The 12,606-nt window shown below is 35.8% G+C and overlaps 1 protein-coding gene across 9 annotated transcripts in view; it reads left to right on the top strand.

Annotated features, from left to right (window-relative positions):
- Positions 1 to 12,606, top strand: part of MPP7 (MAGUK p55 scaffold protein 7) — a 258,770-nt gene that overhangs the window by 62,274 nt on the left and 183,890 nt on the right. For all 9 annotated transcript variants that reach the window (XM_054522122.1, XM_024254266.2, XM_054522123.1 and 6 more), the window contains one exon: positions 2,431 to 2,598. In XM_054522122.1, the coding sequence (XP_054378097.1) occupies positions 2,562 to 2,598 (37 nt within the window). In that variant the 5' untranslated portion in view covers positions 2,431 to 2,561. The remainder of the gene's footprint in view (positions 1 to 2,430; positions 2,599 to 12,606) is intronic.

Here is a 12,606-nt window from a genome sequence, read left to right as displayed (position 1 = left end):
AAATTCTAATTGATGTAAGCATATGTTGTCTTATTATATGGTGTGTATGGTTTATAAATGTGAAACATTGTAAGTTCTTTAAGCTGTGAAGAAAGTGATAGGTTGCATGGTATAGATGGTATAGCATATGTGCAATCTATACCATGTAAATTTAGGCTTTTCTCATGACATAAAGAACTTAAATTACATATATATACACACACATATAATAAATACCTACTCACAAACATACGTACATATATATTAGCCTAATGGTACAAATGTGTCTGCAGACATTTTAGAAATTTTAATTGATTTTCATTTTTTTCCATTAGCAAAACAGAAGTCTACTAATTGACTGTATTCTTTAAATTATACAGTCTTTTTTTGACTTTGAATTACTTCATTTCTAGCCTTGCTTTATATAAGGAACATTTTCCTGTAGTTGAATCTTCATACTGATTTTTAGAATAATTTATGAAGGCAAAACAAAGTTGCTTTCAAAATTATTAGAAAAAACAGCTCCATACGTGTGCATTAGTGAAATCTTGCCTCACATTTTTAATTTTTAGCTTAGTCAGCTATATTTTCATTTGGCATTTCAAATAACAATTGTCATATTTTAAATTAGCACTCTTTTCTGTATGGATTTGTATGCATGTTTTAACTATGTCAGCCTTTGCAATAACATAAAGCGAAATTCAAGGTATTGCAGCAGATAGTCTGATCTAAAATAATCCATTTGATGGTGAAGTTTTTAATACTAATTTTCACTATAACAATTAAATAGCAAATTTAGAAGGCTTTAATAGAATCTTACAGTTTGGATTTTTTAAAGTAAAATTTGGCAAGTTCATTTCTTTTTATTCTGTAATTTGAATCAGCAACTTAAAGGCTTTAAGAATTGATGTGAACCAGTTTTCCAGTGTTTCCAATGTTTTCTTGTTGTTGTTAATATATGTTAAAAATATGCTTCTAAATTACTGAATTTGCTTTATAGAGAATTGAGGAAAGTGCATTAAAAATGAACTTAAAACACATTGTGTGGTTCTTCTGATTTCTACAAAAATGTAAATGGAGTACTTTTTCTGTTATTAGCCAGGGGTGATCCAAATTTAAACCAGATGGCCTCCCTCTAGGTGTTAGGCCAATGTAAATTTTAATCTTACTTTCTTTTTATGTTTTCATTTTATAATCTCATTACCTGAATTAAAAAAAAAAACCCTAACAACCATTGTTTCTTGTTTATTTGCCATGTGTCAGACACTGCATTATATGTCTGAGTATATTTAATTACCAAATAGTTCTAATTTACTGTTGTCTCTATTTGCATATAAGGAAGTTGAGGCTTCAGAAGATGAAATACCTTGTTGAAGATCACAGAACTAGCAGCATTAAAGATTAGGTCAAACTCTAGATCCCTTGTTCTTAGCTACTATGCTATACTGCCTTTACTGCTTATTTGAGGATAAACATTAGTTAAGATAGTTATTGAAAAAAAAGCTAATATTTTTCCAGATAAAACAAAGGTTAGTTTTTACTGAAAGAATTTACTTATGTATGCTAGCTTGGATTGTTAGATTTACTTTGGATTACTAACACTTCTGTAAATCTATAATAACATCTTGCTTCCATTCTAGTAAATATTCCTTCAAGGTTAGTTGCAGACGTCAGTTAGAGAACCATGCATTTGTCATATTAGGATGAGCTATTTAAAAAAATACAATTAGGCTGGGTGCAGTGACTCACACCTGTAATTCCAGCACTTTGAGAGGCCAAGGCGGGCATATGACCTGAGGTCAGGAGTTCAAGACCAGCCTGGCCAACATGGTGAAACCCCCGTCTCTATTTAAAAAAAAAAGAAAATTAGCCAGGCTTGGTGGTGGGCCCCTGTAGTCCCAGCTCCTCAGGAGCCTGGGGCAGGAAGAATTGCTTGAACATAGGAGGCGGAGGTTGCAGTGAGCCCAGATCGCACCACTGCACTCCAGCCTGGGTGACAGAGTGAGACTCCGTATCCAAAAAAAAAAAAAAAAAAAAAAAAAAAAAAAAAAAAAATTATAAGTTGCTGACAATTTATATAGTCTCTTTTCTACATTGAGAAATATAGCTGAGAATTATTGTAACACAGGGAAGGAAGTTGAGAATGACATTGACTTACAGAAGTTTCTTAAAATTATCCATGTATCCAATCAGTGTTCCGCAACCCAAATGTAAAAATCTTTAAGGAATCCTCAACACATGCATGCAGAACATGCATGTTTTCAATTCAGAGTTGCTCGTCAAGATCAGAAACTCTCACAGTTTGTATTTGCATGTGGTCTGTAGAAAAAATTCTGAAGAGTTGTGATCTCTCCGATAGTGATTGGGATGAGAATTTTGAATTAGTTACAGAATGTTGTGATTTGGTGATGGTCCCTTTTTAAAAAATATACATGTTTCTTTCCTTTCTAGAAACGGCTTACAAAATATACAGATCTTGGTAGACAACGTGGCTGCAGGCTGTTGAATTGGAATTCCCTGTGACTGTCTGAAGGCAGGGTGTCTGGAGAGCAGTGGGCTGACCTGTTCCTACACCTTACATCATGCCAGCTTTGTCAACGGGATCTGGGAGTGACACCGGTATGTGACCCCAAGAGGGGAAGTTCTCATTCCGTCTTTGCTTAAATCTTGTTCACAGTGAAATACAGCATTGCTTTAAGCAAATGCAGGCAGATCATGCTTGTTTTTCTGTCACCAACACTAGGGACATAAGATCAACTCAAGGATGCCCTCCTAGGTAAAAGTTACTGGAGGACATGGACTTATTACCTCTTTCTCCAGGTAGTGATGGTGTGTGCTGATGTTCTCATACTGTCTTGCTTTTAGAATAATTCTGCGCATTTAATTTAAAAAATTAAGTATTTGAAACTTATAGAAAAGTATGGCAAATACTGTGATACCCATATTATCCTTCACTCAGATGTATAACAGGTAGGAACTGTTTGCCACACTTGATTCAGATTTTTCTCTTTTTTTTTCTTTAAGAAATAAAACATTATCCTTACCCCAATTCTCTGTTTTCTGTCTGTCACCAGAGGTAAAACTATCCTGAAATTGATATATACCATTAAGGGATTCAATTAAAACTAACAAACAAACATATTTTATGTTATTATCAGTTATAAGACTTTGAGATACCTAGAATAGATATTTATAAGAAAGGAAAAAAAAACTCACACACACACACACGTGTACTTAAAATCCTCCCCTTCTGATCTGATTCCGGAAGTAGAGGTGTGGTGGTAGATGCCTCTTTGAGGTCCTATTCTGGACCAGAATCAGCACTTTTTCAAAGTGTAGAATCCTGGATGCCTCTAAGAACTACTAAAACAAAATGTAAATGGGGTTGGGGGCCTATGTCATGCATTTTTAAAGCCCCTTGAAAGAAGTGGTAACATAGTGTGACGAAAAGGAATGTTCTCTGTTTTATATGGGCCATCCTGAATTTGGTTGATATAGCTCTCAAACCAGCTGAGGTGGCTGTCTCAGACTGGACAATTACAATGACTGGTGCTATAGTCTCAAAAACGCCGAAACATAAATTCAGTTTTATCTTGTATTATGTTACACTGGCATTTTCATTTGCACTGTTTAAAAATATAATTCTTTGCTATTTCAAGCATATCCATAGTTATATTTTGGCAAGTTTTGTCTCATCTTTATCCATCAAGAATGATTTTTTTTCCACTGTGATTTACATTGAGGATTCGTTTTTGTCAGGAAGAAGTTTTGATTGTTAAATTACGTAAAGCTTTTCTTTCTCAAGACCTTAACTTGGAAGCCAGACCCTTTGGAAATTTTTTTTCTTCTTTTTAGGTTTTATATAGTCCCACATTGTGTTCTACTTTATAAAAATGAATGATTTAACTTTCCATAGTACTTTGGGAAATTATGGATAAAATTTATGTGAACCATAAATTTACTACAGTTGTGTAATGAATATGTTTGAAACCTTGCTGTTCACCCAAAATGCCTTAGTTTAATTTAATGCAAAATATTGTTGCTTACATATAACTTGAAGGAGGATTAAAATGGAGTATTTATAGTTTATAAGGCAGTTTAGGTGTCAGTCATGAAAAATAGCATAGGCTATTAAGAATTTAAAAAGGGCTTTTCCACACACAGCCAGCTTGCTTGTGCAAATCTAAAGTGCTGATCTGAATGACACCTTGCTTTATGATGTTTTTTGACCTTATGTCCCCACAAGGTTTGAGCGAAGCACAGAAGACAAGAGTCTCTGCATTTACAGAAGCCGCAAAGTACGGCATATGCATCAGATGTTTGCAACTGGCCAGTCAGGGGTCATTTTTCCCATAAGCAGTGTTGCTTAGCAGTATCGCTGATGTTGTCCCATTATCAGGTTTCCAGGGGAACAGAGTTAAAGTCAGACCCTCGTGCCACAGGAGCAAGGCACCCGACTCACAGCAGCCTAGATGCATGGATTGCTCATTTGGGAAAATACGTTTCGTGTAAAACTTTTACCACTTCTTCTTGCCCTTCTTGCTTATTTCACTAAGAAAAAAAAATGTAATTATACAAGTAATACATAAAAACATGCCGCTTTCCCCCGATCTCATTTTTTTTCTCCGTTTGATAAGTAGCCTGTAAGAGTTTCCTGTGCTTTCAATACTTGCATATATAGGTCATTAATACATTGTTTTTGAGTCTCTTTTCCTTTTCTTTTTAATCACAGATTTTGTTACGCCCTATTTATTATTCTTCAGCTTTTTTTCTACACCAAGCTATACTCTTGGAGAGATATTTCCATGTTAAATATAGAAAAGTGTTTATGTGTTTACGCATGTTTATCTATATCTCTCTATACATCTGTGTATTTATCTCATTCTTTTAAACTAATGTATACTTTTCCATCATATTGCTGTTTAGTGAACCATATTGCTGTTAACGAAAGCCTTGTTTGGCTCCTTTTGTAAATATTTTGGAAGGGAAGATATACACATTTAATGAAGTCAAATTGTCCTCCAGAGTGGCTAAACCACCGAATGATCTACAGTCAGTGTATTAAAGATGCTTTCCCCTATATTCTTGGCTATATTAAATATTGTCAATCTTTATAATTTTTACTGATCTGTTAGGAAAAACATAAAATCTTAAGTGTGAAATGTGCATTACTAGTGATAGCGAGTGTATTTTCATTTGTTTAATGGTCATTCCTCTGTGATTCATCTCTTCACATCTCTTCCCCATTTTTGTACTGGTTTGTCATTTTCTAATTTACTTGCAGAATTTATTTATATTTTGTATATTCATCCTTTGAGCCATTATAGGTTGAACACCATTTCTTCTGGTCAGTCATTTGTCCTTCTTATTCCTTAAATAATAACATTTCTTCTATAATAGTTGAAAACTTTTTTGTAGTCAAATCAATCTTTTCTGTATGGTGCATGCTACTTTTCTTCTGCTTAGGAAGGCCTTTCCTATCCCAAGATTATGAAGATATTCTCTAAGATTTTTAATAGTTATTTTAAAGGTTTGTTTTTACACATTTGAAATTGTAATCCAACTATAATCTGTATGTGGAGCGTGGCAGTAGTCTAATCTTACCTGATTTTATTTTTTCATGTGGTGCACCAAGTAGTCCCCGGATCACTTATTTAATAGTCTGTCCTTTCCATGTATATATTTAATATCCCCTCTATCATAATCCAGCATTACATATATGTTCTGAGTTCTCTTTCTTGGCTGTAGTGATCTGTTGATTATATTTAAAATTTTTTAATAGATTATTTTTTAGAGCAATTTTAGAATTATAGGAGAATTACGAAGACAGTACAGAGTTTCAGTATGCCTTGCCTTAGTTTCCCCTGTTATTAGCATCTTACATTAGTATGGTAAATTCATTTCAATTGGAGAAATTATATTGATACATGATTATTATTAACTAAAATCTATACTTTATTCAGATTTCCTTCATTTTCCGTTAACGTCATTTTTTTTTTTTGTTCCAGGATCTCATTCGTAATACCATATTACATTTAGTTGTCAGCTCTCATTAAGCTTCTCTTGGCCATAATGGTTTCTAAGACTTTAGAAATCAGGCACAGTGGCTGACACCTTAATCCCAGCACTTTGGGAGGCTGAGGCGGGTAGATCTCTTGAGCCCAGAAGTTTGAGACCAGTCTGGGCAACCTGGTGAAACCACATCTCTACTAAAAATATGAAAAATTAGCTGGGCCATAGTGGCATGTGCCTATAGTTCCAGCTACCTGGAAGGCTGAGGTGGGAGGATCACCTGAGCCTGGGAGGTGCAGGCTGCAGTGAGCAGTGATCACACCACTACACTTCAGCCTGGGCGATGGAGTGAGACCCTGTCTCAAAAAAACAAAACAACAAAACAAAACAAAAAATAACAAAACCCAAAAGACTTTCCTTGATTTTGACAATCTTGAGAGTTTTGAGGAGTTCTGGTTAGGTATATTGTAAGGATTCCCCTCTCCTGGAATTTGTCTGATATTTTTCTTGTGAAAAGATTGGGGTTATGTGTTTGTGGGGTAAGATCAGAGCAGTGAAGGGCCATTGCCATCATATCACACTGAGGGTATATTCTGTCAACTCGATTTATAACTGTTGACATTAATGTTGGTGACCTGCCTAAAGTACTGTGTGTCAGGTTTCTCCACTGTAAGATTACTCTTTTTTTCACCCTTTCCCTACTGTAATCTTTAGAAACAGTTTCTCTGTGCAGCCCACACTTAGAGTAGCATGTGTCATTTCTTCTTCTTTAGGGTAAAGGAGCTATCTAAATTATTTGGAATTCTTTGTTTTTTCTCTCCCATTTATTAATTTATTCAATCATTCAGATCAATATAGAGTCATGGATACTTATTTTGTACTTTGGGTTATAAGCCATGACTACTTTATTTTGTTGCTCAGATTGTTCCAGCTTTGGCCCTTGGGAGCTCTTTGAGTTGGCTTCTTTGATAACCCTCATCAACGTGGGCTTATTTGTTTTTAGCAGTTCCTTACTTTTGATACTACAAATATTCTTGGCTTATCTTGTATATTTCCTGCCCCAGTCCTAGAAGTAGACATTTCTCTAAGAAGCTGTAGTTCCTTTTGTTGGGGAATGGGCTTAGAAATCAAGATCTGGGCAATAGGTTTGCTCATCGCTACTGGAGTGTTGTTTCTTTTTCGTTTCGTTTCGTTTCATTTAGTTTCTTTTCTCTTTTCTCTCCTCCCTCCTCCTTCCTCTCTCTTCTCTCTTCCCTCTTCTGTCTTCTCTCTTCTTTCCCTCTGCCTCTCCTTTCCTTTCTTTTTCTTTTCAATTCTTTTCTTCTTGGTAGAGATGGGGTACCCTGTGTTGCCCAGGCTGGTCTCAAACTCCTGAGCTCAAGTGATGCTCCTGCCTCAGCCTCCCAAAGTGCTGGGATTATAGGCATGAGGCACCACACTCAGCCTTGGAGTGTTGTTTCTTTTTTTTTTTGAGACGGAGTCTCGCTCTGTCACCCAGGCTGGAATGCAGTGGCGCTGTCTAGGCTCATTGCAAGCTCCGCCTCCCGGGTTCATACCATTCTCCTGCCTCAGCCTCCTGAGTAGCTGGGACTACAGGCGCCCATCACCACGCCCGGCTAATTTTTTGTATTTTTTTTTTTTTTTTTTTTTAGTAGAGATGGGGTTTCATCATGTTAGCCAGGATGGTCTCGATCTCCTGACCTTGTGATCTGCCCGCCTCGGCCTCCCAAAATGCTGGGATTACAGGCGTGAGCCACCGCGCCTGGCCGGAGTGTTGTTTCTTTAAGGCTCTTTCAGCTGACAAAGCAAAGAAATGTATGTGTGTAAGTTAACCCATGCGTAAACACACATAAACATATGTGAACATTTCTATGTGTAATCATCTGTAACTATACTAAACTAAATATGAGTTCTCATTGATGTTTTCAACTCTAATCCTTAGCAAATGGATCATTGTAGCCTCTTCCCCCTCCAACAGTGGAAAACCTGCTACTACCATCCACCATCGATTTACTTAATTGTTCAGTCCGAGTGTACGTGTACCAATATAGCAGTATCAGGATTGTAAAGTTAACCCATGGGAAACAACTTTTATTAGCTAGAGAGTTGATTTTAGTATTATTCCCAGGATAGTGCCATACTAATCTTATGGAATCATTCCTTTCCTGCATAATACCTATATTAGTTTTAGTTTTATAATTTCATTATGATTTTTACAAGCATCATATAATGTGAAATATAATATAGGTACAGAAATGCACATAACAAACCTTTATAAGTCGAGTTTTAAAAGTGGTTATAAGCCAGCATCCATGTGACCTGGTCATATCCACGTGACCATCATCCACCTAGGTCAAAAATTCGAACACCTTGAAGGCAGCCTGTGTATCTCTTCTCAGTCACAATCTTCCCAACCCCCTTAATGACTCCTACCTCACACTACACATAAGACATAGTTTATGATTTGTATAAGCATTCATAGGCAATATGGTTTAATTTTGCTGGTTGAACTTTATAAATGGAATTACACCATAAGCAGTTTTTAGTTTGAAAGTGAATATTTATTTAGAATAAAAAAAATGAAAACACATTGTAAATTTTCAAAAGTGGCTACATACAACACATATTATAGAATCCAGGGGAAAAGTATTATTTTTAAAAAATTAACTCCCTGACACACCTCCATAAAGCTTTTTCTTCTGTATTTTTGGCTGTCTGCTCTTTGCTTGCCTCTTCATGTGTACTATTTTCTTTAGAAGAAGAGAAAAGCAATCCAATCCATCTTACATTACCAATCAATTGTGTGTGTGTGTGTGTTTGTGTGTGTGTTTTAAGAGACAGGGTCTCACTCTGTCACCCAGGCTGGAGTGCAGTGGTGCAGTTGTAGCTCATTGCATCCTCAAACTCCTAGGATCCTCCTGCCTCAGTGTCTCAAGTAGCTAGGACTATAGGCGCATGCCACCGTGCCTGGCTAATTTTTTATTTTTTGTAGAGACTTCTGTGAGTCTTCCTGTGTTGACCAGGCTAGTCTCAAACTTCTGGGCTCAAGTGATCGTCCCACCACTGGCCTCCCAAAGTGCTGGGGTTACAGGTGTGAGCTATTGTGCCTGGCCTTACATTGATTTTTGAATGTTAAACCAACTTGCATTCTAGGGATAAACCCAATTTGGTCATAATTTACTATCCTTTTTATATATTTCTGGATTTGGTTTTCTCGTATTTTGTTTAGAATTTTGAGATCTGTGTTGATGAGTGAGTTCAGTTGTAATTTCACTTTTTCATTCTTTACCGAATTTCAAAAAGTCATGCTGGTGTCGTGTAGTGTATTGGGAGGAGCCTTTCCTCTTCTGTGGAAGAGTTTGTGAAAGATTGATATTAACTTTTCCTTGAGTAGAACTTACCTGTTAGGTCACCTGTGCCTGGGAATTTTCTTTTTGATAAGATTTTTGGTAACTAATTCATTTATTTTAAAGGTTAAAAGAATATTCTAGCTTTCTGTTTCTTCTTGAGTCAATTTTGGTGATTTACAGTTTTCCAAGACTGTCCATTTTATCAGAGTTTTCAAGTTTGTTGGGAAAGGATTATTTGTATTATTATTACTTTGTACCTGTAGTTTCTATATTGATGCTTTTTTTTTTTTGGTCCTGATATTGGTAATTTTTGCACTCTCTTTCTCTCTCCTCTTAATTTTGTGAGAGTTTTGTCAATTCTATAAGTCTTTTTAGATATAAAACTTATGGCTTTATTTTCTCTATTGTACATTTGTTTTTATTTCATTAATTTTTACTGTTCTTTTTCTAATTTCTACAACTTTGTTTATAAATATTTAATCTTTCCCTTTTCCTAATGTTCACATTTAGGACTATTTCTCGCTAAGTTTTATTGGCTCTATTTGTGCTATAATTTAAAAATATTTTCTAATTTTATTAAGTGTTTGCTTTAGAATTTTTGTAATTGATTATTTAGAATTAAAAAAATATTCACATAAGAGTTTTTTTCATTTTTTTTTAACTGATTTTTTACCTTAATTGCTTTGTGATCAGAAAGCTGAATTTGCACCATTTTAGTCCTTTGAAATTTATTTTATGGCTAGACATATGGTTAATTTCAATAAGTATTCTGAATATGTTTAACAATAGGTATATTCTGTAATTATTGACTGTAGTTTTCTATATGTGTCTATTAGGCCAAACTTATTAAGTCATTCAAATATTCTGTATTCTAATTGATTTTTTGTTGTTGCTGCTTATTCCTTCAGTTACCAAGAGAAGTATTTTTAAAAATCTCCCTCAGCGATTATGGATTTATCTTGTAGTTCTGTCAGTTTTTGTTTAGTTTATTTGTTTATTTATTTGAGATGGATTCTCGCTCTGTCGCCCAGGCTGGAATGCAGTGGCGTGATCTTGGCTCACTGCAACCTCCGCCTCCCGGGTTCAAGCAATTCTCCTGCCTCAGCCTCTGGAGTAGATGGGACTCCAGGCATGCACCATCATGCCAGCTACTTTTTTGTATTTTTTTTGTAGAGACAGGGTTTCACCACGTTGGCCAGGCTGGTCTCGAACTTCTTACCTCAAGTGATCTGCCTGCCTCGGCTTCCCAAAGTGCTGGGATTACAGGTGTGAACCACTGCGCCTGGCCTTCTTTTGTATATTTAAATATGTTATTTTGTTGGTAAATTAAGCCTTTTAAATAAATTTTATATTGAAGTATATACTTTTTTTTTCCGTTAGCACTGATTAGTTTATCTTTTTCTATCCTTTTACTTTCAGCTCTTCTGTGTTCCTAATGTATTGATAGAGCTCTTGTGAATTGCTTGTAATTGAAGCTTTTTGGGGTTGTACAACTTGCTTTTAACTAGAGTATTTTCAGTACAGTTAACATAATGACTGACTTTTAAAATTTAAAATCTACCATCCCATTTTGTGCTTTCTGTTTGTCCTATTCTTTCTTTTTTTCTATTACTTATATTTTCTTTGGACTGATTAGAATATTTCTATCATTTTCATTTTTCCCCTATGTCTTGATGTTATACATTCTCATTCTGTTCTTTTGGTAGTTTCCTTCAAAATTACTACTTGAATCCTTTATTGTAAAAATTCAACATTAATCTCTACCTTTATTTTCACCATGGACAAGCTAAGGACCTTACAAGACTTCTACTTCATATGTTCCCAACTTACATGCTACTGTGTCATGTATTTTCATTCTCTTTTTTAAATAAAAAACCCCAGACCTTGAAGATATCATCGTCATGTTCTTTTTTTTTTTTTTTTTTTTTTTTGAGACGGAGAGTCTAGCTCTGTCACCTAGGCTGGAGTGCAGTGGCGCGATCTCAGCTCACTGCAAGCTCCGCCTCCTGGGTTCACGCCATTCTCCTGCCTCAGCCTCTCAAGCAGCTGGGACTACAGGTGCCCGCCACCATGCCCAGCTAATTTTTTGTATTTTTAGTAGAGAAAGGAGTTTCACCGTGTTAGCCAGGATGGTCTTGATCTCCTGACCTCATGATCTGCCTGCCTTGGCCTCCCAAAGTGCTGGGATTACAGGCATGAGCCACCGCGCCTGGCCCATTGTCACAGTTTTATACTATCAGTATTCATTTAGAGTTCCTCACATATTACCATTTTCTTTGTTTACCTCCAACTCATAACTCAGCATTTTCATCCACCATGGTTTTTCCATCTGCTTACAGTAAAAATCTTTAGAATTTCCTATTTTGAAGGTCTACTGCTATCAAACTGTCTCTGTTATTGCTGAAAATGTTTTTATTTATGCTCATTCTTGGAAGTAGTTTTTACCAAGCACATAACGCTAGGTTAGCAGTTATTATTTTTTCCTCAGAATGCTGAAAGCAAGAGGCAATGAAATTATATATTCAAAGTGGCTATTTAAAAGTCAGTTGTCAGAGTCTCTCTTTGGAAGTAATCTGGCTTCTTTCTCTGGCTGTTTTTATTATTTTCTTTTTTTCTTAGATGTCTGCACTTTCACTATTCTGTGTCTAGGTGGAATTTCATTTTCTATGCCTTATCCAGAATTCATTTGGCTTTTTGAATGCATATAAATCCGTGTATTTCATGAATTCTGGAAAAATTTCAGCTGTTAATCTTTTAAGATGTTACCTGTACTTCATTCTTCCTCTCTCCTATCATTCTAGTGCGCCAGTTAAATATGCCTAAGACATTTCTTCTATCCCTTATCTTTCTTAACCCTCTTATATAGTTCAGTCTTTTTTGGTCTTTCCATCAGCCATCAGCCCTTTGAGTAATTCTCACCTATCTTGTTTGGTTAATTCTTTTTTGAGCTTTATTGCTCTCCTTTACATGCTGGTGTTGAGTTTTTAATTTCAATGATGATGATGATTTTTATAAGAAGCAACTGCTTAGTTCTTTTTCTTTTCTTTTTTTCTGTTTTTTTTTTTGAGATGGAGTCTCGTTCTGTCACCCAGGCTGGAGTGCAGTGGTGTGATCTCAGCTCACTGAAACCTCTGCTTCTTGGGTTCAAGCGATTCTGCCTCAGCCTCCTGAGTAGCTGGGATTACAGGTGTGTGCCACCACACCCGGCTAATTTTTGTATTTTTAGTAGAGACGGGGTTTCACCATGTTGGCCAGGCCAGTCTCA

Source organism: Pongo abelii, chromosome 8 (genome assembly GCF_028885655.2).
Source record: "Pongo abelii isolate AG06213 chromosome 8, NHGRI_mPonAbe1-v2.0_pri, whole genome shotgun sequence".
Taxonomy (NCBI): Eukaryota; Metazoa; Chordata; class Mammalia; order Primates; family Hominidae; genus Pongo; species Pongo abelii.
The sequence above is the reverse complement of the archived record's forward strand: the minus strand, read 5'-3'. Positions and strand labels throughout refer to the sequence as shown.